The sequence below is a fragment of the Halichoerus grypus genome, chromosome 2 (genome assembly GCF_964656455.1).
Source record: "Halichoerus grypus chromosome 2, mHalGry1.hap1.1, whole genome shotgun sequence".
Taxonomy (NCBI): domain Eukaryota; kingdom Metazoa; phylum Chordata; class Mammalia; order Carnivora; family Phocidae; genus Halichoerus; species Halichoerus grypus.
Window position 1 is genome coordinate 172,498,000 of NC_135713.1, and position 26,033 is coordinate 172,524,032.

Genomic DNA, 26,033 nt, shown 5'->3' on the forward strand with positions numbered 1-26,033 from the left:
ATCTCCATACATTCTTCATACTGCAGCCTGAAGATGCAAATGTGACCTTCCTTTAAAATCCTCTGGCTTCCCAGTGCCCTCAAGATAAAGCACAAACCCTAATGCAGTGTATTTTACAAGGTATGGACTATTTAGCCCTCTACTTTTCTGGCCTCATCTACCGTTCTCCCCTGGAGGGTAAACTCCAAAATACAGAATTACTTGTTTTACAACCAGTCGAAAGCCCTTTCCCCACTTCACTTGGTCTCTGGCTTGACTCAGATGTTGCATTGCCATCGGGCAAAATGTCCTTGTGTGCTCTCTGAGCTTTCACAGCCTCATTTCATCCTCTAGAGCTCCAGCCCCCACTAGGCAATGCAGCATAAGGGTTAAACCCCACAGGCAATGGTTGGTATCTGGTTACTAGGATTCGAATTCCACGTTGGCCATTTACTAGTTGTGCGACCTAGGGCAAATGAATAATCACGCCCGTAACGTCGGGATAATATTTCATCAGTGTGTTGTGAGAATTAAATGAGATGATGTAAGGTGCCTGATAATTAGAGTTGGCCATTACAACAGCACTTAAAACCGAAGCTCGACCTCCCACCCACTATATTCTCAAGGCCGGGTTTGTGTGTGGTTTCGTTTTAATGCATACGTTTGTTCCAGTATCACCTTGTAGTCTCTGTTTTACTTGACAAGATAGTTAGACCGGGAGGCGATCACGACTTTCTGTCCCCGAGCTCGGCGACACCCAACGCCCCCAGATGGCTTCAGCTGTCTGCAACCAAAGCTGAGCGAACTAGGGCATACCACTCTAAATCTTAGGGGAAGAAAGGCCTTTTCTAACCAAATGGTCTGTGTTTATAAGGCCTCCCCTCTTTCGCTTCCTAACCTTGAATTCTATCAGACACGATAAGAGTCAGAAATAGGACTGTAATTGGGACCGAGAAAGTAGGCTCAGCTTCCTCCCCCATGCTAATGGCGGCATTGGTACTTTCTCCTCTCGATTCCCTCTCAATAATGGTACCGTTCGCGGAGGGGAGAACAGAGAGGGGTTCTGAAGACTTCAGGTTTCAGAGGCTGGTACTCGTACAGGAACCACCCCTCGCGCCGTGGCGCGGTGGTACCGCCCACTGTCCTCTGATTGGCTGCCGAGGCCCCGCAGTCGGGCTCAGCCCGCCGCGCCGCCCTCAGTACAGCTCCGGCCGCCGCGCCGCTTGGCTCTCGTATCCCTTGTTCTCGGCGGGCTCTGGGGGCTCCGCGCTGCGGCCGTTAGTCATGTCGGGTAGGTGACTCCTTCAGCGAGCAGCGGCAGCGGCGAGAAGGGGCCTGGCGGGGTTGGGCCGTCTTCCCGCCCACCGGAGGGCCCCGAGGGAGAGCCTCCGGCCCTGAGGGAGGCTGGGGGGGGGGGGGCGGCCGCGGCAGCCGCCATGTTGGACTGAAGGGACGCACGCTCCCAACGCTCTCCGTCTGCAAATCTCGGCGGGAGTGCTTCGGGCCCCCTGTTTCTTGACCCTGTCCTTGGAACCTGAGGAGACGTGCCGCTCCCGGGGAGGGTGTGTGAGTTGGGGGGGGGGGCGGAGGCCGTCTACGCCATCACGGGGGCGGGGGGAGCCCGTGATTAGAGCATCCGCTGAGAGAATCGGTGCTTCTGGTTCTCCGCTCCGCCTCAGATCTTTCAGCGAGGCCTCGGGCCACTCGTCTCGCCGCCTCGTACCTCAGTTTCCCCATCTGTGAAGTGGAGCTGGGCCTTCCTGACTCACCCATTCATCAGGTGGGGGTCTTGACGCTCTGGGAGCCCTGTCAAAGGACGTTGCCTTGCACGAAACCCTACTTACCGTCATTCCCTCTACCGTCACCACCCGGATTCGAATGGGGGTGTTTGCATATAATTCAGCTTCCTCCTCAGCCTCCTCTCATTTTTCTCCCTTCTCCAGTTCATCTCCTGCAAGAGCCCTGAAAATGAGCCTTTTCTATTCTGGATAGACTTCTGTAGGTACATGTGGCATTTACCTTAAAGTATACAGGCCGAAGGAAAGGCAGTCTTACACCAAACATTTAAAGTGACCGACACCTCCACCCCCTCCCTTGTGTGGAAGAGGGGGAAAAAAAAGGCATCAATCTCTTTAGGACAGTCAGTTTAGGTCCTGCTAATAAACCCGAATATAAAGTCTGGAACACGAATGTTCTCTAGATTTAGCAGTCCTAGCTAACCACGCAAGGTCCTCTGTTGTGGGTCCCTCACAGGCTGCAAAGACCCAGCTGTCCACTTTCTAGAAAACATGAGAGATCACGTTTCATGTGAAAAAGCAGAACATTTCCTTGAAGCCATATGATGGGGATCAAAGTGATGGCTGGCACAGTCTTTCACATTTTTTAAGGGAGTTGGTACTTAAAAAACAAACACAACCCCCCCCCCCCCAGTGCATTCTTGCAGAAGGATGGAAATGTGTGACAAAAAGCAAGTAGCAGGCTGAGATGAGGCCAAAGTAACAAGACTGGCTGGACAGGAGAATAATAAACCTTCCTTAGATTAACCTTAATATTAAGTCTGAATATTGAGCTTTTGTGGAACGGGGCACCTACCTGACGGAAGAGGCTGTTAACTGCACAGGATTTCTCTCTTGCTTCTTTCAGTATTTAATCCTTGCTCCAAGGAAAAATAATTTCTTACTCCAAGTAGACATTGGTACATCTTTTACCAGGTGCATAATTTGGAATGAAGTCTGGTAAAGCTCCACAGAAGTATGTAGAAGTATGTCCTTAGGAGGTGTGTAACCCATCCATGGTTTAGATTCTCCTACCCTCATGGGGAGATTTACCGTTTCAATGGACATTAAAAACTATTGGCGTTGTCTTGAATTTTAACATCTTTATTGGTGTGAAACAATGGCTAGTCTTATAGGACTGCGTAGCTTTTATGGAAGATTAAATTTTAGAGGTTACCATCTGTAAAATCCAGGATTTTCAGTGTGTCATATTAGTGTGTGAGCTGGTTTATCCATTAGTACTGGTCTTCAAAGTACCAAGACACTAGATTAATTTGTCACTTTGTAAGTTAAGTTTTTTAAATATCAAGATTGGCTTAGACATGTGAAAAGAACTTTATATAAAAATTGTTTCTAAATTAAGTCCATTAAAGCGAGAATCTTTTAAGTTCTACTTAGTGTTGTTATATGCTGTTTATACATTTTGTAAAATGTGTATAAAAATATTTTTGATTTTGTATAAAAATAGTATGCTTTTGACTTGTTTTTTGGTGAATGTTTCAATTAATAAATTAACAGTAAACCCCCCTAAACAGCTGATTGCATTAAGTTTAGTTAAATCCTTTAAACATTCCAAACTCAACCACTCCAGATGCCTGATAAAGCAGACTTATAAACTTAATAAAATATAAGTGCTTACATAGTCAATAAATAAGTAAAAATTGTAAATATTTTAAATCAAACTCATTCGAATATTGTTTACAAATGTGAATTATCTGACACCTTCAAGTTAGAATCAAACGTATCAGTTATACATACAAAAATTAAAGTTAAGATACTTCTCATTTTGGCAATATTGCAGACCAAAATAAATTGAAAATCCTCTATCTACGAACACCAGAAATGCAAGAATTTACAAAAAAAGGGCAAGACCTAACTGCCAGAAATGAAGTAGAAGCCAGCATAGAGCTAGCTTGACAGTTGCCCTGAAGAGGCAGGTATAGGTCTCATCATTTAGAGACTTGGGGTTTTTGTTTGTTTTTTAAGATTTTATTTGAGAGAGGACAAGCAGGGGTTGGTGGGGCAGAGGGAGAAGTAGGCCCCCTGCTGAGCAGGGAGCCTGACTTGGAGCTCATTCCCAGGACTCTGGGATCAAGGCCCCCTGCTGAAGGCACACACTTAACTGAGCCACCCAGGTGCCCCGAGACTTGGGTTTTATTACCCAAGTACCCAAGGAGATGAAGCCTTGAGACTATTAGAGCCAGATAATGGGAACTGAGACCTTATATAAAACCTAGATGTTTGGGGCGCCTTGGTGGCTCAGCTGTTACGCGTCTGCCTTCGGCTCAGGTCATGATCCCAGGGTCCTGGGATCTAGTACTGCATGGGGCTCCCTGCTCTGCGGGAGGCCTGCTTCTCCCTCTCCCACTCCCCCTGCTTGTGTTCCCTCTCTCGCAGTGTCTGTCTCTGTCAAATAAATAAATAAAATCTTAAAAAAAAAAAAAAAGCAAAAAACCTAGATGTTTGAAAGATTGTCTTTAGTGAAAAAGTGAACTAGAAAAAAACCTTTGTATCAGCATAACAGATAACAAGGAAGCTTGGGCCCTGAGTGAGGTAGGTCTGTCCTGAGAATTTGTAACCTGGGAACTGCTTCATACAATTTGGGTGTACATTTAGGCTAATTATGGGGGTCCAGGAAAACTTAAGCCAAGAAATTAACATAAAAATTGGTTCTGGGCTGGTAATAACCTTGGGGCTCCTGGTAGAAACAAATGAACAACCTTTTCTGGAGGAAATTTCACAGCCTAGGTCACAGGAATCTTCTAGAAAAAATAGGCCTTGCAAAAGGTAGATTCACATTAAAAAATTGTAGAACTCGAGGAGACAGTTCACCAAAATGAGAGTTTGTGACAAATGGGGTTAGAACCCCTAATAGGTAATCTGAAAGCAAATAAGTTTGAAATTACTAAAAACCTAAAGGAAGGAATCAACCCTAAGACCAAGATGTTACGAAGAAAGGCCATATAGATTTAAAAAGAACCTAGTATGAGATAGAAACAGTGGTTAAGTTGAATTGCAGACCTAGCAGAAGAAGTAATTAGTGAAGTGGAAGACAGATACAATTACCCACAATTCAATTCAGGAGATGAAAAGCAAGATTTAGAAACAGATGGAGAAGTCCTGTCATACATCTAATATGTATATAATATGTCTCCTAAGAAAATGTGGGAGGAATCAGGATTATAGTTGAGATTTTTCCAAGATTGATGAATATTTTGGATCAAAAAACAGTAGTTTCAAACATGAGATACCATGTTCAATTCATCCTAGATACATTGATGTGAAACTGCAGATTATGAAATACCGATTACTTACCAGAGGAAAACAGGGAAATGGTAAGATTGGTAGACTTAAAAATTCTAAGAAGCTGGAAAATAATGAAATGATATCGAGTCTAAAGATTAAGAGTACCACTTTTAGGCCTTTGCCAAAAGAACTAAAAAATGTAAATCCAGAAAGGAGAGATAGGATGCAAAAAACAATAGAAGGAGCAAACACAGTAAATAAAAAGCAAATACTAACAGTATGGAACATTGAAGATTAAAGTGATTACATTTGGAAGTTAAAAAATGGAAGCAAAAAGAACAAAAATTGAATGTTTTACTACTAAAGCAATAGGGGAAAAGGGAGTAAAGAAAATCCAGTAGGAGGCAGAAAAGGGGTTAAAAGAAAAAAACCCTAGTAAGTAGAAAAATCTAATATAGGCGTATAGGAATAAGTGAAAAGTAAAAATACGAAAACGCCAATTGAAATAGTTTCACATTGGGAAAAGAAATTATCTCTGTGTTGTTCAGAAATTAGATACCTGAAACATAAGATTAAGAAATGTTGGACGTATATAGAGATAGAAAAAGATGAACCGGACAAACACCAACCGAAAGCAAGATTGATTGTTTAGTTGTTACCAGTCAAAATAAAGTTTGGACATTTTTAATCATAATGTAATGTTAAAAGAGGATTCATCATGAATATATAAATCTGTACTTTTATGTGCCTAACAAAATAGCCTCAGAATATAGAAACCAAAAAAATATAATTGACAAGTCTGGTCAAATGGAGTTTTTTTAAGCACACCTTTCTGTGTGATTAATAGATGGGGCAGACCAAATGTTGGAGTATGAATGGTATAACCAAGTTATCATCTAGACTTACAGAATTTACTCAACATTTAGGAAATGCACAGTTCTGGGGTGCCTGGGTGGCTCAGTCGTTAAGTGTCGGCCTTCGGCTCAGGTCATGATCCCAGGGTCCTGGGATCGAGCCCCGCATCAGGCTCCCTGCCCCCAGCGGGAAGCCTGCTATTCCCTCTCCCACTCCCCCTGCTTGTGTTCCCTCTCTCGCTGTGTCTCTGTCAAATAAATAAGTAAAATCTTAAAAAAAAAAAAATACACAGTTCTTTTCAAGCACATAAGGGGTGTTTATGCAAGTAAAATATTTACCAAGGGGAAAAGCAAAAAACAGCAAATCCTAATAAGTACCAGGAATAATAGAGAAAATACCTTTTCTGACTGCAATGGAATGTAATTAGAAAACAACAGAATCAAAACCCTATACACTTGGAAATGAAAGCATTTCTAAATCATGGATTCAGACAAGGCTCAAGTGTCAAGTACTCATAATGACCAGTAGTTTGAAATGCCATAAATAACATTTACAAACTGATTTTCTCTAATGAATATAAAACATTTGTACTTTCTCACTTAAATATATTTATACTAAGGGCCGTACTTATTGGTCAATATTATATCTTCTAGAGTTTTAATGTCAGCCAACTAAAGATTTATAATTTCAGAGAACCAAAGTGACTGGGTTAAGTTATGGACTCTCATATAGATTTGAGCCAGGGTCACATGACCTATATGCTGTGTACGTCTATAATTTTGCTTGAGCGAAAGGGAAATAAGCAGGTCTTAGACTCCACTCTCAGTGGAAGAACCCTCATCCATGCCTTGGGATATAATTGAAGCGAAATCTTCATTTATCCTCAGGATACTTTAAGTTTTACTCATACATTCCCCCCCCCCTTCATAATCCTTTTCAGTTTCTGATTTAGTTGAAGCTAATTTCCTTTCTCATTTGGTAGATGTATCTAATCTCTTTGTGGTCCAATTAGATTCTGTGTGCTTTTCATATTTTATTTGGTTATTAGCGATAGATCTATGGTCATTTTTTCATGGGTGTGGTAGTGATACACAATTTTTTCTTCATCTTAGCCTTATGTTCTTCACATTCATAGAAGTAGTTTGTCAGGATTTCATTCAATATTCTTAACGATTAAGGATTTAAAAAAATCTTGTTCAGTCTGATTGTAGATCTCTGCTGCAGAAAAGTGGCAAATCTGATGTTATCTACTTATACTGCCAATGGCGATGTTTTTATATTGTAGCTTTATGTGAATTGAATGCAAATGTCACTAATTTGATTTCTGGTGGGTTTTCAGAACTGTTTGACAGCAAATGATTTTGTTTCATGTTGGATGAGATTGGGCCTAATGGTCAGCTGTTTCAGATGGAGTTATTTTTTGCAGTTGAAAGAATATTTCGTATAATATTACTCTTATTCATCACTAATAAACTTTGACTCTGAGTAGAAACCCAAAGGATAGAGCCTCTTCAAAAGTTTTTGATATAACTGATGTTTTGAGGTGTTGAGAAAAGCTCAGAGTTTAAAAAAAAAATTTTTTTTAAAAAAGATTTTATTTATTTATTTGACAGAGAGAGACAAAGCGAGAGAAGGAACACAAGCAGGGGGAGTGGGAGAGGGAGAAGCAGGCTTCCTGCTGGGCAGGGAGCCCGATGCGGGGCTCCATCCCAGGACCCCCGAGATCATGACCTGAACCGAAGGCCGACGCTTAACGACTGAGCTACCCAGGCACCCCTAAAAAAGTTTTTTTGACGTTATTTAATTCATGCCTTCCTTGGTAGTTTTTATTGCCGAAAAGGAAGCTGGAAGTAGGTCTTGCTGAGTTGGTATGCCGATTGGCCAAGTCTCTGAAACCTTGGTAAAGTTGGAGATAAACAACTAACTTAGATGCTTTTACCAAAGTCTTCAGAGATCTGTTTGTTGCTGCTGATGGCCAGAGCGGTCCAGTACAGGGGAATGGTGTGTATGTTGGGCTGGTGAGGATTTGCAAGTCAGTGTAATCCTGGGGGTTTATCTTGTCAGAGTGTATGTCTCACCCCCCCCTTTTAGTCTTGATTAGTTTCAATAGATGCCTTTTTGTATGTAAAGATAACTTGAGTTTTTGTTAAAAAGATGGATTTTTCACTGCTTGTTTTATGGTTGTTCACTTGGTTCTTGTGACCATCAGGACACATTTGTAAAGTAGTTGTTTTTCAAAGACGTAGTTACTGTAAACAAATCCTTGCACAGAATTTTAACTAGTTTTTTTTTTCTGTAGGTAGTTTTTATTACACTTTCTTACTGCATTCCATCTTTAAAAGCTAAAGTCAGCCTTTGAGGGAAGCATAATTTTAAATAAGATTTAAAATTCTTTTTATGTGTTTTAGATTCTGGAACTTACGGTCAGTCTGGGGGTGAGCAGCAAAGGTAAAGTATACATACATTTTAATGATACCATGTAAGAGTAGAACTGAGGGAAAAAAAGATGAATTGAGTCAAGCGTTCCTTTTGAGATTTGGTATCTGGATTTCTTAGAGTTAAATGTTAGCTTGTCAAGGGGGAAAGGCCTGTGTACATACATACTGAAACATTTTTTCTTTTTTTTAAAAAGCCTGCTTGAATCAGTAAATACAGATGCCCCCTAGAGATTAAGACAAATCTCATAGGTATTTTAAAGGTTTTCTTTAAGAATTTTTTTAAATGAAACTATTAAAAGGATTTAGACAATTGAACTATATAACAGGTTCTTAGAGAAAGCATTTAAATTTTTGATTGTATGTAATATGCTATTTTTTTTCAGAGCGGATTTTCTTTAAGCACTATATTAGAAATGCTTAGCATTTTAAAAACACTCCTTATAATAAAAAGAAAAGTCTGTTTTTATGTGACTGAAGACATGCAGTAGGGTTCTCTTACTTGCCAGAAACACAGCCTTTAACTTACACTATAAACGTTTGCAGCTCAATGTGAGATATTCAGAATAGCATCTCAGGTATCTTCTGTCTTCAGGTTTTAAGCTTCATGAAAACAAAACTGGTTTGACTTTTCTATTCTCATAGGGTAGTGCTAACTTCATAATAGGCAACTAGCAAATGTTTATTCAGTGAAATATATAAAGTTAAAGTCTGTTAGCACTTGATAGCTCTAGAATAATAAAAATTTTTTTTTTTTTCCAAATATTTTTTTGGGGGCATATATTCAGAAAGTTTGTTTCTGACTTGTTAGAATTTACATGCTATAAAACTAAGGTTCAAATCTGAGGGAGGTACATTTATTCAGTCAACAAACTATATGCCAGGCTGTGCTGTGTTACGGGGATACAATATAATTATTAAAGGCAGATTTAGGGCAGATGGTAGGAAGAAATTAATCTGTCGAAACATAGCTAATTTGATTAAAGTGCTAACTTAAAAAATTATTTTTCATTTTTATTATGGGTCTTACTTCCATGTAGTCAGTCCCCACACCCAAGTATAATTCTCTTGAGATTTTCTAGTTCTACTCAAGTTTTATTTGTGTGAGATTGTCAAAGCTAAACTTTTGGTGCTTGTTTGGTATTTAAGAGGTCTGGGAGTGACTTCATTTATGTCTTAACAGTCTTTGGTCATCACCTTTCAATTTAGACTCTAAGAAACAGGCAAATTGGCAATTTCTCAGAAGAGAAGCTTGTATGGATTTGAAAGTTGAAGATAGGGTTTTTTTTAAGCTTTTAAATTCTAGCACATCTCTTTCAAGGAGTACATTTTTCTTTTACAGTTATTCTTCCTATGGAAATCAAGGCAGCCAAGGTTATGGACAAGCACCACAAGTAGGTTAAAATATAAATTGTGCTTTTTGTAAATATTTATTTTTATCTTAAGTAGGTGATAAAACTTGTATTTACCTAAATTTCAGAGCTATTCTGGCTATGGACAAACTACTGATTCCTCATATGGACAAAACTATGGCGGCTACTCCAGCTATGGACAAAGCCAATCAGGTTGGACTGGTTTGTTAATTTGCTGTTTTAGAAATAAAAAAATCAGAACATTTACTAAATGGTATATCCATCCAATCTTTAGGTTATTCACAATCTTACAGTGGTTATGAGAATCAAAAGCAGAGCTCATATGGCCAGCAGTCTTACAATAACCAGGGACCGCAAAACACGGAATCATCAGGAGGGTAAGGAATCAGTAAAAGCACAGAGATTGTGTTGGGTAATGGAAATAACACTTTGGGTATTAAATAGATTTCACCATCAAATCCTAGCTTTACACATTTTTTTTCAGAAAAGTTTTGAAGGGTGAATTTCATAGTTCTGTGTTAGGAAGAATGTGGAAATTGTCAGCATTGTCATTTGATTCTTATGATGTGTTATTTGTAATATTACTGTTTAGCTGTATGAATGCAAATGATTTATTTATTTTTAAAGATTTTATTTATTTGAGAGAGAGCAAGTGAGCAAGCATGAGTAGCAGGGAGGGGCAAAGGGAGAAGCAGACTCCCTGCTCAGCAGGGAGTCTGATGCAGGGCTCGATCCCAGGACCCTGGGATCATGACCTGAGCTGAAGGCAGATGCTTAAGCTACAGAGCCACCCAGGCACCCTGCAGCACATGATTTAAATGTTAAAAAAACATTTGGAGCTCTGCTTTATACCTGAGATTAAATAAGAACCTAGCTATGCAAGGAGACTTTTAGTGCTTGCTTTTATTTCCATTTTATTTTTTAGCCATTTTTTAATGTATTACCTTTTCAGGGACAAAAATATTAAAAAAGTGCCAAAACCTATCCACACATTTCAGATACTCAAAATATGTTTTATTTGTTAACATAGGTAGATGAATATTTACCAACAAGTTTACAGGTTTTATAGCTTTTTTGTTTTGTTTTTATAGTTTTTTTAAAGTTTCAGATGTGTGGAGCTTGTTCTTGTTACTAATTTTAATAATAGCAGCTTAATTTTTTTAAATTATGCTTTACATTTTGTGAAATGCTTTTGCATTCTCGAATTGATCCTTAGCCATTATGAGAGAGTGTCAGTAATTGTCCCCAGTTTGTAGAGGTAAAGAGAAAATAAGATTATGTAGCCTGTTAAGTTACATAGCTAAAAAATTACGCAAAAACTGAGATCACAAGTATTCTTTCTGCAGTGAAAAAAATTATTCTAAGTGAAATTCGGTTAAATAAAACCACTGGGGAAGGATTTGTGAGGTCACATTGTCAGTCTTATAGATATGAGAGTGTTTTGAAAAGTAGAAACTGGAGTACACATGTAGAGAATAATTTTCAGAAAGCATGTTATAGTAGAAGGAAGAACTCTTTAAGTCCTGTTGGTTAGTTTTAAAGTTAGGAGAATCCTTTTATAAGGATGAATTTTTGGAAGCGTGAGATATAAATGCAGACCAAAGAAAAGTGTTAGATTTGGTTTGACAACCATTTTATTTTTTTTATTTTAACTTTTTATTATTTTATTATTTTTAAATTTGTAAAAATTTATTTGAGACACAGAGCACATGTGCATGTGTGCAAGTGGGGGGGAGGGGCAGAGAGAGAGGGAGAGAATCTCAAGCTGACTCCCCGCTGAGTGTGGAGCCCAACGTGGGGCTCCATCCCATGACCGTGAGATGCTTAACTGACTGAGCCACCCAGCTGCCCCTAATTTTTTTTTGACAACAATTTTAAAGTGAAGCACTAGAGTTTTGACTCTTGATGTGATGTGCTTTGGGTAAGGAGTTGGAGGAACATACTGATCTTTATTATTTATTAGATTGCTTTGGTCATCTGATGGAGAATAAGGTGTGACTATTAAGTTATGAGACTTTTTGTTCCCTTTTTAAAACATTAGAACTCAAATCCAATTAAATATTCCTTTCAACATTCCCATCCTGAGAACAGGTAATTAATAGTCATATTGCTTAGAACATACTTAGAAATTTCTTTTTGAATTGCCAGAGATAATAAAGCAGTCTCACTTTTTGGTAGACTAGTTTCAGATAAAAAATGGCATCACAAAGCAAGTTCCTTCCTCTAAAAATCCGATTTACTATTTTTTTCTTTTTTTTGTAAGATCCTGTTTTTTAAGTAATCTCTAAACCCACAACTCTGAGATCAAAGGCGCATGCTCCACCTAAGCCAGCTAGGCGCCCCTTACTGTTTTCTGAAATTTATCTTTGAAGATATTTAGGGGAATGTACTATAGGTTCTAAAGATAATTATAAGAAAATAGTACCCTGGGGTGCCTGGGTGGCTCAGTTGGTTGGGCGTCTGTCTGCCTTTGGCTCAGGTCATGATCCCAGGGTCCTGGGATTGAGCCCTACATTGGGCTCCCCACTCAGCGGGAAGCCTTGTTCTCCCTCTACCACTCCCCCTGCTTGTGTTCCCTCTTTCACTGTGTCTCTCTCTGTCAAAAAAATAAAATCTTTAAAAAAAAAATAAGAAAGAAAATAGTACCCCAAATATTATGAGATAACATTGTTAAAATTAAGTAGTAGAGAGCCTTTTAATGTAACTGTTAAAAAGACTCAGCACTTGGGGCACTTGGGTGGCTTAGTCGGTTAAGCGTCTGCCTTCGGCTCAGGTCATGATCCCAGGGTCCTGGGATCGAACCCCGTATCAGGCTCCCTGCTTGTCAGGGAGTCTCCTTCTCCTCCCTCTCCCCCATCTCGTGTTCCCTCTCTCCCTCTTCTCTCAAATAAATAAATAAAATCTTTTTTTTTTTTTTTAAAGATTTTATTGATTTATTTGACAGAGACACAGCGAGAGAAGGAACACAAGCAGGGGAGGCGGGGGAGGGTGAAGCAGGCTTCCCGTGGAGCAGGGAGCCCAATGTGGGGCTCGATCCCAGGACCCTGGGATCATGACCTGAACCGAAGGCAGACGCTTAACGACTGAGCCACCCAGGTGCCCCAATAAATAAAATCTTTAAAAAGAAAGAAGACCCAGCACTGGTTGTGATATATTTGTTAAAGAATGAGACATATTAGTGTATTTTGTGGCACCTTTAATTTTTTTTTTAAGTTCAAGGGGATGGTAAAAGCCATAGTGACTTTTTGTTTCACTAATGTTTTCAAAGGTGTGTGTGGTTTTTCTCATAATGTGGCACCTCTTCAGTGATAGTGAATTGTTTGAAGGTCATTCCATTGCTGATAAGGAGATTTTGTAGATAAAATAACTAAATGATTTGCACCAGAAAGTGGTAGTAGGGCTGTCTGGATGGCTCAGTCAGTTAAGCATCCGACTCTAGATTTCGGCTCAGGTCATAATCTCAGGGTCATGGGATCGAGCCCTGTGTTGGGCTTGGGGCTCCGTGCTCACTGGGGGAAGTCTGCTTGAGATTCTCTTCCTCTGCCCCTCCCCTCTGCATTCTCTCTCTTTCTTTTACTCTCTCTCTAGCAAATAAATAAATCTTAAAAAAAAAAAAAAGTAAGTAGTATTAAATATGGTTGAGGTCTACCTGGTCAGGCCTCTCAGTCTCAGTCAATTTACTACAGTGAACATAATCCTTCTATAAAATTTCAAATTCTTGATTTCTGTTTAGCCAAGGTGGAAGAGCGCCTTCATATGACCAGTCAGACTATGGTCAACAAGAGTCGTATGACCAACAGTCAGGCTATGATCAACATCAAGGTTCATATGATGAGCAGTCAAATTATGGTCAGCAGCATGATTCCTATAATCAAAATCAACAGCCCTACCATTCACAAAGGGAGAATTACAGCCACCACACACAAGGTATGATATATTGACCTATTATTTTTATTTTTTCCCCTCATAGAATTATATTGAGTTTTAGATTAAAAGACCTGTGTAGGATTTCAACTGTTTGTAAACATTCAGAGTGACCTTGAATATACATGCTTCTCTCTCATGGCCATCAAAGCTAGTTTATTAGACTTCTGTTTCTGAACTTCTCAGACTCCCAAATGGTCATGTGACTTTTTGATGGCTGATGACATGAATTTCCTTTGTTGTGTCACTTAACTCTGATCATTTGACAATGCTGCTGCTGCCAGTTGTATTGATAGTGTTGGTATACTTGATTTAGGGAATTTATGATCCTATTTTAGCCTTTTCACTTCATCTAAGAAGGACTAGCCATTCTTTCACTTGTTCTCTTATAGCATTTGGAATATACTACTGATACTTAGGAATCGGTCTGTGCCATGGACATGAATACTTCAAGGGCACAAGTCTTGTTTTACTCATTTATACTCTCCATTGCCTAGTATAGGGCCTGGGTCATAGTAAGTGCTTAATAAATATTTGTTGAATAATTGAATGAATGAATAAGTGAATGAGTAAACGTGGAAGCCCATTCACTGAATATCTTCAGTGAATATAGTCACTAAATATGTCTCAGTTTGAAAATCCAGTTATTTCTTGTCCATGCTTGATTTACATTTAAGTATTTTTGAGGTAAAGAAATAACTTGTAAGATTAGGGTTATGCTTTTCATCTAATTACTAAGATTCTGTACCTAATATTGTACTGTAACTCAAACTATTCTTTATCACCATCACATCAAATGGTTATATCCATGTCACCATTTTGCTTTCTGACTATAGCAGAGTGGAATTTGACACAGATATAATTCTCAAACATATTTAATTCCAGATAGTTTTATGATAACTTGCATTTGAGTTCACATTGAGTGTACATGTGCCATTTTCCAAAGGACATAATGTGTGAGCCAAAGAGCCATTTAAGTTTATATTATGGGAAGCCTTTATCAGAAATGACAATGGTTATTTATTCACGTATATATTCTTTCCTTTTTTTTTTTTTTTTTTTTTTGTAGATGACCGTCGTGATGTGAGTAGGTATGGAGAAGATAATAGAGGATATGGCGGGTCACAGGGAGGAGGTAGAGGGCGTGGGGGATATGACAAGGATGGAAGAGGTCCTATGACAGGATCAAGGTAAGTATTTAGGTATAGGTGTCTACATTTCTTCTCTATCTCTTTTTTTAATTTTAAAAAAGTTTTTGTTGTTTTACTTAGCTGGTTTGATTCCAGCATCTGATTTAGGTAAGAGGCTTAAATAGATTATGTTGTAGGGAAGAAGGCAGAAATTCAAAATTTATTTTCAGTCTTAAGATGTCAGTAAATTACCTCAGAATAGGCTATGTTAGCAGTTAGTTTATGTGGTGTATATTAAACACCAGTGGAGAAAATTCCCCTATTATGGTTGTGATTAAACCACTTAACTATGTTTTTCCTGCCAGAGCTATAGAGTCTAAACTCCTTTAAAAGATGACTCTGAGAAATCCAAGTATATTATATGTAAAACATAAAAGGTAAGTTAATTTTAGATTGGAGTGCAGAGAGGCTATTCCTTAATCTTGAATCCCCTTGGGAAGGGAAAATATTAGGAGGCGATAGCAGAGTATATAAAGGTGGGGATGGCAAATGAGAAAGATTTTATGTAATTTAACTATTGGGTCTTCCTTCTTAAGTAAATAATTATTGAAATAATTAGTGCAACATCTCCTATCATTGCATATTTTGTTCAGACTAAGCTGTGGAAAAGATTACTTTTTAATTCAACCTTTCTTTTCCCCATTGCTAGTATTATCAGGTTTTGGTACTTAATTTTGGCATATGTTAAGAAAGCTGGTTATAAAATTACTTTTAAATATATCTGTAAATATAGCACTTTGGCCCTAAAAACAAGAATGAAAAAATAACTGACATTTGTTGTCCTCAGTTGAGGTTTGCAGGTTGCAAATTTATGTGTAAAATACACAGGCTTAAAAGATAATTTGTGTTCCTTGGGAATTGGAATTGTTAGTGGCCTGTTAACTTAATAACATACCAGTACCAGTTTACTCTTCTGCTCCTTAGGGGCTCTTTGTTCCCTGAGGTGACTTGAGAAACAAAACTAGTTACATACAGCGCTGTTATTTCTTCAACTGAGCCAGGAATTTGATCACCGACTTGTATTTCTCTGTGTTTAGTGTACAGTACTTCGATATTAGGGCAAAACTAAAGCCTAACCATATTTGATGAACTTTTATAAGACTGAACATTAAGTCTTTCGATTGGTAGCAAAGTCAGTTTACAATATATAAATATATTATTGTATGCTCTTCATTATCAAAGTGAGCAGCCTGCCATCATGTGGATATAAATGAACAATGTAAAGTGACATGGTGCTTACTTTCTACCTAATAGCCTCCTTCCCATCTCAAACAGAATCCCAAACAAGATAGCCAACAGGTATATTTAATTTTCCAGTTAATATGTTTTAGATAATTGGCTTCTTTGGAATACTGTATGTTTTATAGTATATCGTAGGTTTCATTTTCTTCATAAGGAAGTTATATCCTATACATTACTTATTAAACTGTGACAATGTGTGAGAATGATAGAATCCCACTTTTTAAGAGGAGGAGGGTAGGGAAATCTTTAAAAATGTGTTTTCATCTTTGAGAGATGACTCATCTTAGAGATTTGAAAGGACCTTGAGTGAATCTCCTAATAAAACAGGGGAGCTCCATACCTTAACCATCTTGAGAGTCCCATTTTTAATAACTTTTATAACCTCCTTGGCATCATATTTCAATATGATTTTTGGTCCAGATACTTGATCTGGACCAAAGTTTTTGATTTTCAAATGGTTTTATTTAGCCTTAGAACCTCTTCACACACTATGTTTTGCAGAAACCCACTATATATTAGGTCAAAATGATACTGATCTGGTTCAAGGTAGGATTGGGGGAGGGGGATCTTGCCCAATTGCTATCTGTACCCTGCTCTGCCTCCTCCCCCCAGCCAATAAATGGGATATGCACAAAAGGCCTTTTTTAGGAATCCATGTGGATGATGATGATTATATTGGTTTGGTAAATTTTTTATGTGAAAGGCCGTGTAGTAAATATTTTAGGCTTTTTGGGCCATATGGTTTCTTTTATAACTGCTCACCTCTGCCCTTGTAGCACCAAAGCAGCCATAGACAATATATAAATAAATATGGTTGTGTTCCAGTAAAACTTCATTTATGGGTGTGGAAATTTGAAGTTCATACAATTTTCACATGTCAATATCTTACTCAAGATGTGCTTTTTAGCTTATTTATAGGGGTAAAGTATTTTGAATTAGAGTTTTAATGCCCAGTTTCAGGATATTTTTTTCACACTTGGTTTTACATTTAAGTACCAAAAATATCCAGACATTTTTTGTTAGTCTTCATCAACACTCCCATTTGTGTTTCTAATCATCTTACTTAAAAAATTATATCAAGGTTGAAAATACGATCTTTTCAGGGCTGTTTGAAGAATATCTGGCATTGGTTAGGTTTTTATTTAAAGAAGAAGGGGCATAGTTTGTGGGTGAGGGTGGGATAAGTGGTAAAGGATGGGACATTCTTAAACTCAAGTCGTATGATTGCTTGGCTGGAGGAAGAATACAGACCAAAAGGAAGCTGCTAGCTTTCCAAATATGGAAGAAAAACGTGTGAAAATTATAGGGACTTTAGGAACCAATGTTTTTCTTTGAAAAAGCAGTTATAGCAAAAAAGATTGAATTTCTAATTGTCATCTAAAATTGATCACTGACCTCTTAGTGGACTGGAAGCTTAAGGCCGTAAGTTCTCTCAGTGTTTTTAACTTCAGCATTGTGATGAATGCATTGCAAAATTGCCAGAACTTTATAGATAACCATTTTTCATGATTAAGTCATCGAGTTATGTAGCTTTTTCCAGGCTTTAATATCTCAAACCTAAAAAAGTCATCTTGAATTTTGACTGTCTTAGAAGAGTTTTTGAGTAGCTCCATTTGAATTGTACATATGTTCTGGTGATAGTCTAGAATAGCACTGCCCAATAGAAATGTAATATGGGTCACAAATGTGAGCCACATATGTAATTTTAAATTTTGTAGTAGGCACGTTAAAAAAACGTAGACAGGTAAAATTAATAATATATTTTATTTAATCTAATATACCCCAAATATTTTATCATATAATCAGTATAAAATTACTGAATATTGTATATTGAGTTTTTCATACTAAGACTTTGAAATCCATTTTGCATTTTATATTTCGAGTACATCTTAGTTTAGACTGTCCACATGTGAAATGGTCAACAGCCACGTGTGGCTAATGAATACTATATTGGACATGTAGCTCTAGAATGACAGATTCTTGGCTTCTTGAAATGTGGGTAAATGTTGAATCCAGAGAGCCTTTTTACCACACATACAAGACATGGGAGGAAATAAGACATAAGTACAGCTACTGTTGAGAATGATATTTAAATCCATTGAGTCATTTACATTTGGAATTCATGTTAGTCTTCTTCACACCCAAAAAAATTGTATTTTGGATTTACTATGAAAATTCAAGCATAGCACAGTTTGTTTGTTTTTTAACTAATCTTTTCTAATTTTTAGCTAGTCCCTTTTTCTGTCTAGATAATGGATTTTCTGGAAACAAAGATTCCTATATTGTCCTTTTACTTTTTCTCAGTTTAAGTCCTTGAATAGATATATTTAGATTTTTCTTAAAATGAAAGATTTGGAGTAGAGATTCTGTCAAAGAACTTTTTCTTGACAAGCACCTGAAATTAAATGACCATCAAGTTAAATGACTGTCTTCTCCTCTACATATGTAATACTGTAACAATGAAAGAACCCTCAGTCTACCTTAGGGTAGGCTGTTCATTGTGGTTTTGAACTTGGGACAATTTCCATAGTTGAGTCAAGAATATATAGTTGGTTTTCTTATGCAGGGGACACTCAGCCATACATTTGAGGATGTTTAATCTCTAAATATCTCTACTACTTTACCTTCAGATGTCCTTACTTCAGGAATTCTTTATGTGTACACATTTGCTGCTTTTTCTGGGAGGAAGACAAATTGTTGTGGCAACATCTTGACCCAGATGTTCCTGTATCTTTATTGTCTTAATTGACTAGTGAAGCCTCAACTTGGTTTATGGAAAAGGGACTTGTAACCTGACTGTAGGTTTGAAAGATTCTTAACCACAGGCCCATCTTTTGTTAAATATTTAATAGTGAGTACTACTTGAGGTTTATTTAGTGTATTTAATATAATAAATTTACTTATAAGGGATTGTAATATAACTAGTTCATATGGAATTTCTTAATAAGTGAAGAGAAAAATAATTGAAACATTTGAACTTGAAAGAAAACTTCACGTAGGATTGTAGATCATCTAGACTGGTGCTTCCCAAACTTTACATATGAATTCCTTGGGGATCTTATTAAAATGCAGATTCTGATTCAGTAGGTATGGGGTGGGGCCTGCCATCCTGCTTTTCTGAGTTGCTCTCAGGCTCTGCCTGTGCTGCTATTCCCTGGACCACTCTTTGAGTAGCGGGAATGTAAACCCTTATTCTGTGAAGGAGGAAACTGAAGCCTAGGGAGAATTACTGACTTGTCCAAATTTTCAAGATTGATTAGTGATAGTAAAGAGTATACCCTGAGTCTCTGAGTTTGAAGACTAGTACTTTTTCAAATGCACTGTGATGTTTTCATATTTATGGCCATTGTGTTGAAATCTTCAGCTGCCGTATTTTTAAAGGAAATGCTCAATGAAGGTGATTTAAGTTAAAATGTCATTATATGGAGAAATAGGAAATAATAAACGTATTCAAATGTCATTTGTTTTATAGCACTTTTATTTTGCAGTGGTATATCCTTTTTTTATTGTTCAAAGTTATATTGCCGGCCAGAATAGAAAATACAAGAATTAGCTGTTATATGTAATTGCATATTTTCTCTCCACTGTGGCCAGATAAACAGTTTGGTACTTGGTTTAAGATGACACAGACACTACATCAAAAACTAATGATGTAATGTATGGTGATTAACATAACAATAAAAAATTAAAAAAAAAAGATGACAGCAAAATAAGTAAGAGGTATCTCTTAGAGCACTTACTTGTAAAAATTTCCTATTTAAAGAATCTACTTTATCCTGGGGACTTTAACCACCTGACAGGAATGCGGGCTTAATATTTTCACTGGTTCTTTCCTCTTTTTTTTTTTTGAGTTCTCATGATCATCTTTGAAGAAACCTGAGATATCTTGGTTTCTAGTAATAAGATTTTTAGCAGATGAATCTCAAGAACTCTGTTGGCTTTCCTTTCTTAAAAGAGTTAAGCAGTGATACACAGGTCAGTGAGAAGTGTAGGAAGGGCTTGGGTACTGTTCTGAAAAGAGGGGTCTTAGAGACTGAATAGGAGACTATATGTATATAAAGTGGACCTGAGCTTTATATTGTCGACATAGCCTTGAAATAGCCTTATTCTCCTTATAGTCTTCCTGGAAATTAAATAAAATTAATAACGAATTAAGATGCATGTGTCTATACCTAAGCTGGTTGCAAGGGGAGATTTTACATCAAGGTAGTAGAATAGACTTATAAAAGAAGACTGCTTTCTCATTTAGTTAGAGCGGTTTTTCTCAGGATGGCTCAGAAAAGCCATCTATCTAGAGGCTAGAGGGGGCAGTGTTATCATTACAGGAGAAGCTTTTAAGCATTGAAGAGAGCTTAGTGTATTGGATTAGTTTCTTGGATTATAGTAGAAGATGATTAATAGTAGTAGAATATTAGGTGTCACCGTCTGAAAACTGGGTGTTTTTATTTCCACGACAGCATGTGAATCTTGGAGGATTACTTAGTTCAGGCAAGAGAAACAAGCTTTTAATGTATGAATATTTAAACAGTTTCTTGATGAGAGAGATCTTAGATTTCTTACATAGATTTATGCACACAAAGACCATTGACTTATCTGTCAGTGGAAATTTGCCTAGTCATTTTCTTGTGGGCACCTGCGATATTGGAGTATGTTGCATTCTGTCTCTGATAACGGTCTACTGATTGGTGTACAGAGCATTTGGCAGCATGAATCTCAGTAGCTCTGATATGAAGAGATCTCGTATATTAAAGTGGGTATAGAGTAAGAGAGCAGTTTTAAGTTATGCTTTCTTTTAGTGTTCATTTTTTCAGATTTCTGAATGATTTGAGATTTTTTAAGACTACTTTCATTCAGGCTCACTTTTGTGTATATATGTACCTCGCTTTTTTTCTTCATCTCATAAAACCCACAATTTGATATCAAAATAGAACATACTACTGAAATTTTTATCTCCCATTCTGCTATCAGAATCTTAACCTAGGGGCGCCTGGGTGGCTCAGTCGTTAAGCGTCTGCCTTCAGCTCAGGTCATGGTCTCAGGGTCCTGGGATCGAGCCCCGCATCGGGCTCCCTGCTCTGCGGAAAGCCTGCTTCTCCCTCTCCCACTCCCCCTGCTTGTGTTCCCTCTCTCGCTGTGTCTCTCTCTGTCAAATAAATAAATAAAATCTTTAAAAAAAAAAAAAAAAAAAAAAAAAGAATCTTAACCTAGCTTTATATTGTTCTTCTAGTCTTTTTCCTCATATTTAAAAAAATACCCCCTTGGAAAGAATGTTTGCTCCAGTTTAGCATTCTTCATTCTGTGCCTCCAGCTTTTAAGTTATGATATGAATAGTATCCCTTTGGCTTGGGGTTGGGAAGATTTTAAAATAAGAGTATATGAGATACATTCTGTGATAAGCTTGAAAAGGCAACCTTGTGGAAATAGATCCTTGGGAAAACACTTAGGTGAAAACAACATTTTGGAGTCTATGAAATGGAATTTACTGGAAAGTTAGAGGTGCTACTGTTTCCCTAGGCGCTCTACTTGTGACAGTTAAGTGTAGATTGAGCCCAGGGCTCAGCACATTAGAGACTTAAGGAAGAAATCATTTCTTCAATTTTTCCTCTGCAGTGGTGGTGACCGCGGTGGCTTCAAAAATTTTGGTGGTAAGTGCTGAGTATCCCAAAATGTTTCAGTGGAAATGCTATATAAATCTAAAAGCCACCAATATCCCGCAGACGCAGTCTAAGCCCTTTCTTACCCTGTTGAGGCTGGTGTGTGTTGTGTGCTTTAAAAAAAAATTATATGTATATACATATATATCAAAGAAAACATTTTAAAAAGTCAAAGTTGATCTCAAACAGTCCAATGGGTTTCTACACAGTGAATTTGCATGAAAGAGTCTGTGGTGACCGATGAATGAGACTTTCACTGGATCTTGACAATACATTTTTTTAATAAAGGTAGCTGACATGGTGTTGTTAAATTATTAGGGTTTTCCAATCAGCCTTCACAACCAGAGCTTAACAAAAGTGATACTAGCATAATGCCAAAGTGGCGGGTACCGTCTGGGACAAATTTAAGGAAATAATTGACTTTCATCTTGATTTCTTAAACTTAATAAAACTTAATTTATATATTTACTTTGTAAATCTGTGATGGTTGACTTTCAAGGATTTTGGAAGTATTGACTTTCATGCCTTGGTTTTTATTACTATTTTTTTCATGATTTCTAATGAGTTGCCTTAAATAGCTTTTTTTCTTTTTCTTTTTCTTTTTTTTTCCCTTAGGTCACAGGGATTATGGACCCAGACCAGATGCTGGTAAGGTTTATGGTAGTTTGTGACTTTGCCATTAAGAGAGTATTAGTTTTCCAACTTTTCAAGGGAAAAGTGTGTCTGTTTGGAGGAGTTAGGGCAGGAGGAAGATTTAATTGGTAGTGTTTCTGGAATTAGGGAGCTTCACTTCTAAAAACATACCGGAAAGAAAAATTCAGGGAAATTGGAAAGTTTGCTGGGGAAAATTGCTATGTTTGTGGTTTCCTATGCTCTGCTTTTTCTTTTGTGAAAAAATACTTGATCTTGTATTGCTAATTAACATTACTTATTTAAATAACTACAAATCAGATTTGAGAGAGTTGGTATCATTGGGCATTTGAAGTAGAAAAACTATGTTTAAGAAAATTTTACATCGGATTGGTAGTCCCCTTAGTGGGCCTAAGAAACCTGAATTCATACATGGGGAGAATTGTCTTACTCTGGGCAGAGGTCACTAATTTCATGTGGCTTTTATTTTTAAATGAAATTCAGGGCTACCTGGAGCCTTTTGGAAGTTATAATTTAGATATTAAAAATCTATTTGAGCCAAAAAATTTTAATATATATTGAAATCAGAACTTCTGTTTTTATTAAGATGCCAAAGTATTCTATATGGATGGCAATTTCTGAATTATCCCTTGATGGACTGAATTTTTGTACATCTTTCTTACTTTGTTGTACTAATCCAAAAGTGTGCGTGTAAGGTAAGGTGTGTGTCAAGGTGCCCCTACCCTCTGGTATATACAAAGCTTATTGCAATGATTGGGAAACCAGCAGTTGTGCTTGGCTTGCTTGGAAGTCCAAAGTGTCAGATTTGGGGAATTTTCTACTGAGAGCCTTAAAAGTACTGATTAGCCATAAAAGTGTTAAAGCTCTCCAAAGAAAGGAATGCTAATTAATACTAACTGTCTTCATCTCTTCATGAGCTTCAGCCCTGTATCTGAATCTAAAGAGTAAGATATCTAAGATCTCCCTTAATTGGTCTGTATTTCACAGAGTGTGGACTTGATCCACTTTAACTGAAGTTTATTTGTAAGGATTGATCTACTACCAAATAACTATGGTGACCACTTTGCATGTTGATACAAGATTTTTTGTATATTGGTCCTTTTTCCTTTTGGTCATAGAAACAGTTGAATATTGGACAATAAATTACTGCTCTTGATTACTGAACAGGATGTAAAACCAAGGAATATGTAAAATTAACCATAATTTTTTTCCCCCTTAGATTCAGAATCTGATAATTCAGATAACAACACAATCTTTGTGCAAGGACTTGGGGAGGGTGTGTCTACAGATCAAGTGGGGGAGTTCTTTAAACAAATAGGAATTATCAAGGTGAGTAGAAAGTATGGCTTATGTTGAAAATCTCCTAATTATTAACATACTATAGTTAAGATACATAGATTACATAAGATTATATCTCTTAAAATTCCCTGATACACATGCCCAACTGTGTCTGTAGGCCTTTTGCTAAATTTGCTAAATACATGAAAATTTTATTCCTTACTTGTTTATCTTTCCACAGCCTTCTACAGCTTTAGCTTTCAGTCTTCGGCTCTAAAAATAGTCTCTGCCTAGCTCCTAAAATTGTGAGAACCAAATGAGATTGTGAGAACATTTTATAGATTCTGAAAGGCCATTATATGCAAACTGCGTTACATATTAGCCCAGTATCTGATGCTTTATTTCATAATTGTATTGTTTATTGTGTATTTAACTTGTATCCTGCACCATTTGTTTCATGCACGTATTTCTCCTCTCTTCAACTTAGAAAGCAGCAGTTAGAGTAGTGTTAGTAGATTGTAGCATTTACCTGAAATCAGTTTGCAGTTGTCCTTATTTTGGTGTCTGTGGAATTACTCATTTACCCATGACATGTAAAAAATTCATACAGTTCTGAAGAGTAAACATTCTTATTTGTCTTCCACTCCCATCCCAGCCAGCTGCAGTGTGTATACCTTAGTGGTAATCTGTTAATTTGCCTGGTGTACATTCTTCCTGACTTTTTTTTTATGTTTTACAAGGTATATATTTACATGAAGCATTATCTAAAAGAAATTATACATAGATAAAACAGTATACTATGTATCATTTTCGTAGCTTGGGTTCACTTAATATATCTTAAGAGAGTTTTCAGAACCTATAGGTAACTTAATTTTTATATTAGGTACATAATATTTGTAGTACGGATATGTGAATTCCTTTAAAAAATCTTTAATTGTGTGGTTTATGATCACTTTTTTTTTAAAAAGCTAATACCAACTTGTTTGTTCCTCAGACAAATAAGAAGACGGGAAAACCAATGATAAATCTGTATACAGACAAGGACACAGGGAAGCCAAAAGGAGAGGCAACAGTGTCATTTGATGACCCTCCTTCAGCTAAGGCAGCCATTGACTGGTTTGATGGTATATCTTATTCATACAGTTTCAATATGCAGTTTGGATAAATGTTTTCTAGCCTTGAAGTCAAAATATATTCTGGTAGACTGGTTATTTTCATGTTTACTTTTGTGGATATTTTATTAAAAATAAAGGGCAGAGTTTTTACATACATTTAGAAATGAAGTAGATGAGCTTTCTCGTTTGTCCTCAATATTTCCTTATTATTCTACCTTGTGCTTGAAGCCACCCTGATGGAGATTTCGAGGGTTGGCCTGCTTAACTCTCTTTGTAAATTTAGATTAATTTCCCTTCAAATACAAAGCTAATACATACTTGGAAGAAATATTAAGACGTTTCCCCCCCCAAAAACGAGAAAATACGGGAAAGTAGAAGAAAGCAGTAAAGCATCCGTAGTCCTCTACTCAGAAATAACCATTGATAATATTTTTTATTAAATTTAACTCCACTCTTTTAAAAGCATTTTAAAAAGTTTGTCATTATACTCCAAATGTAGTTTTGTCTCATGCTTTTTTCACTTAACATTTTAACAGTCATTTCCCCACGTTACTAGAAATTCATTGTTTTGTTCTCTAATAAAAACCAACACTTACTGCATGTTTACTGTGGTTTATAGGCTAGGCATAGTTCTAAAAGTTTTATATGCATTAATTCAGTTTGATCCTCATAGTAACCCTATGAGACAGCCTATTATTACTGTTTTTTAGATGTTGAAACTGAGGCACAGAGAAGCTGTATAATTTCCAGGATCATAGCATAACTGGTAGAGTCAGGATTCAAACTCAGGTAGTCTGGATCCACAGTCTCTGAAGGACTTAACCATGCTAGATTAGATTGACAGACACCTGAGGTCCCTTCTGGTTCTGAGATTATTGTACCTGTGTCTTTAAAACATAATTGCATTTCTTCAAAAATGAGATTGTGATACTCTGTCTTCACCTTCATATTCTTTTTTTAAATTTTTTTTTAAAATTTTTAAAAAATTTTATTATGTTATGTTAGTCACCATACAATACATTCATTGGTTTTTGATGTGGTGATCCACGACCCATTGTTTTTGTATAACACCAGTGCTCCATGCAGTATGTGCCCTCCTTAATACCCATCACCGGGCTAACTAATCCCCCCTCCCCCCTCCCCTCTAAAACCCTGTTTGTTTCTCAGAGTCCATAGTCTCATGGTTCATCTCTCCCTCCAATTCCCCCCCCCCATTTTTCCCTTCCTTCTCCTAATGCCCTCCATGCTATTTCTTATGTTCCACAAATAAGTGAAACCATATGATAATTGACTTTCTCTGCTTGATTTATTTCACT

At 37.1% G+C, this 26,033-nt stretch overlaps 1 protein-coding gene across 3 annotated transcripts in view; it reads left to right on the plus strand.

Moving 5' to 3' along the window:
* Positions 1-1,158: 1,158 nt before the first annotated feature.
* Positions 1,159-26,033, plus strand: part of TAF15 (TATA-box binding protein associated factor 15) — a 29,656-nt gene continuing 4,781 nt past the window's right edge. The window contains exons 1-12 of one of the 3 annotated variants that reach the window (XM_078063764.1): positions 1,159-1,270; positions 8,264-8,303; positions 9,633-9,684; positions 9,771-9,855; positions 9,938-10,040; positions 13,397-13,590; positions 14,657-14,777; positions 16,032-16,076; positions 21,630-21,664; positions 22,289-22,321; positions 23,544-23,653; positions 24,597-24,726. In XM_078063764.1, coding sequence (XP_077919890.1) covers positions 1,264-1,270; positions 8,264-8,303; positions 9,633-9,684; positions 9,771-9,855; positions 9,938-10,040; positions 13,397-13,590; positions 14,657-14,777; positions 16,032-16,076; positions 21,630-21,664; positions 22,289-22,321; positions 23,544-23,653; positions 24,597-24,726 — 955 coding nt within the window. In that variant the 5' untranslated portion in view covers positions 1,159-1,263. The remainder of the gene's footprint in view (positions 1,271-8,263; positions 8,304-9,632; positions 9,685-9,770; positions 9,856-9,937; positions 10,041-13,396; positions 13,591-14,656; positions 14,778-16,031; positions 16,077-21,629; positions 21,665-22,288; positions 22,322-23,543; positions 23,654-24,596; positions 24,727-26,033) is intronic. The other 2 variants (XM_078063766.1, XM_036094481.2) reach the window with 2 other exon arrangements.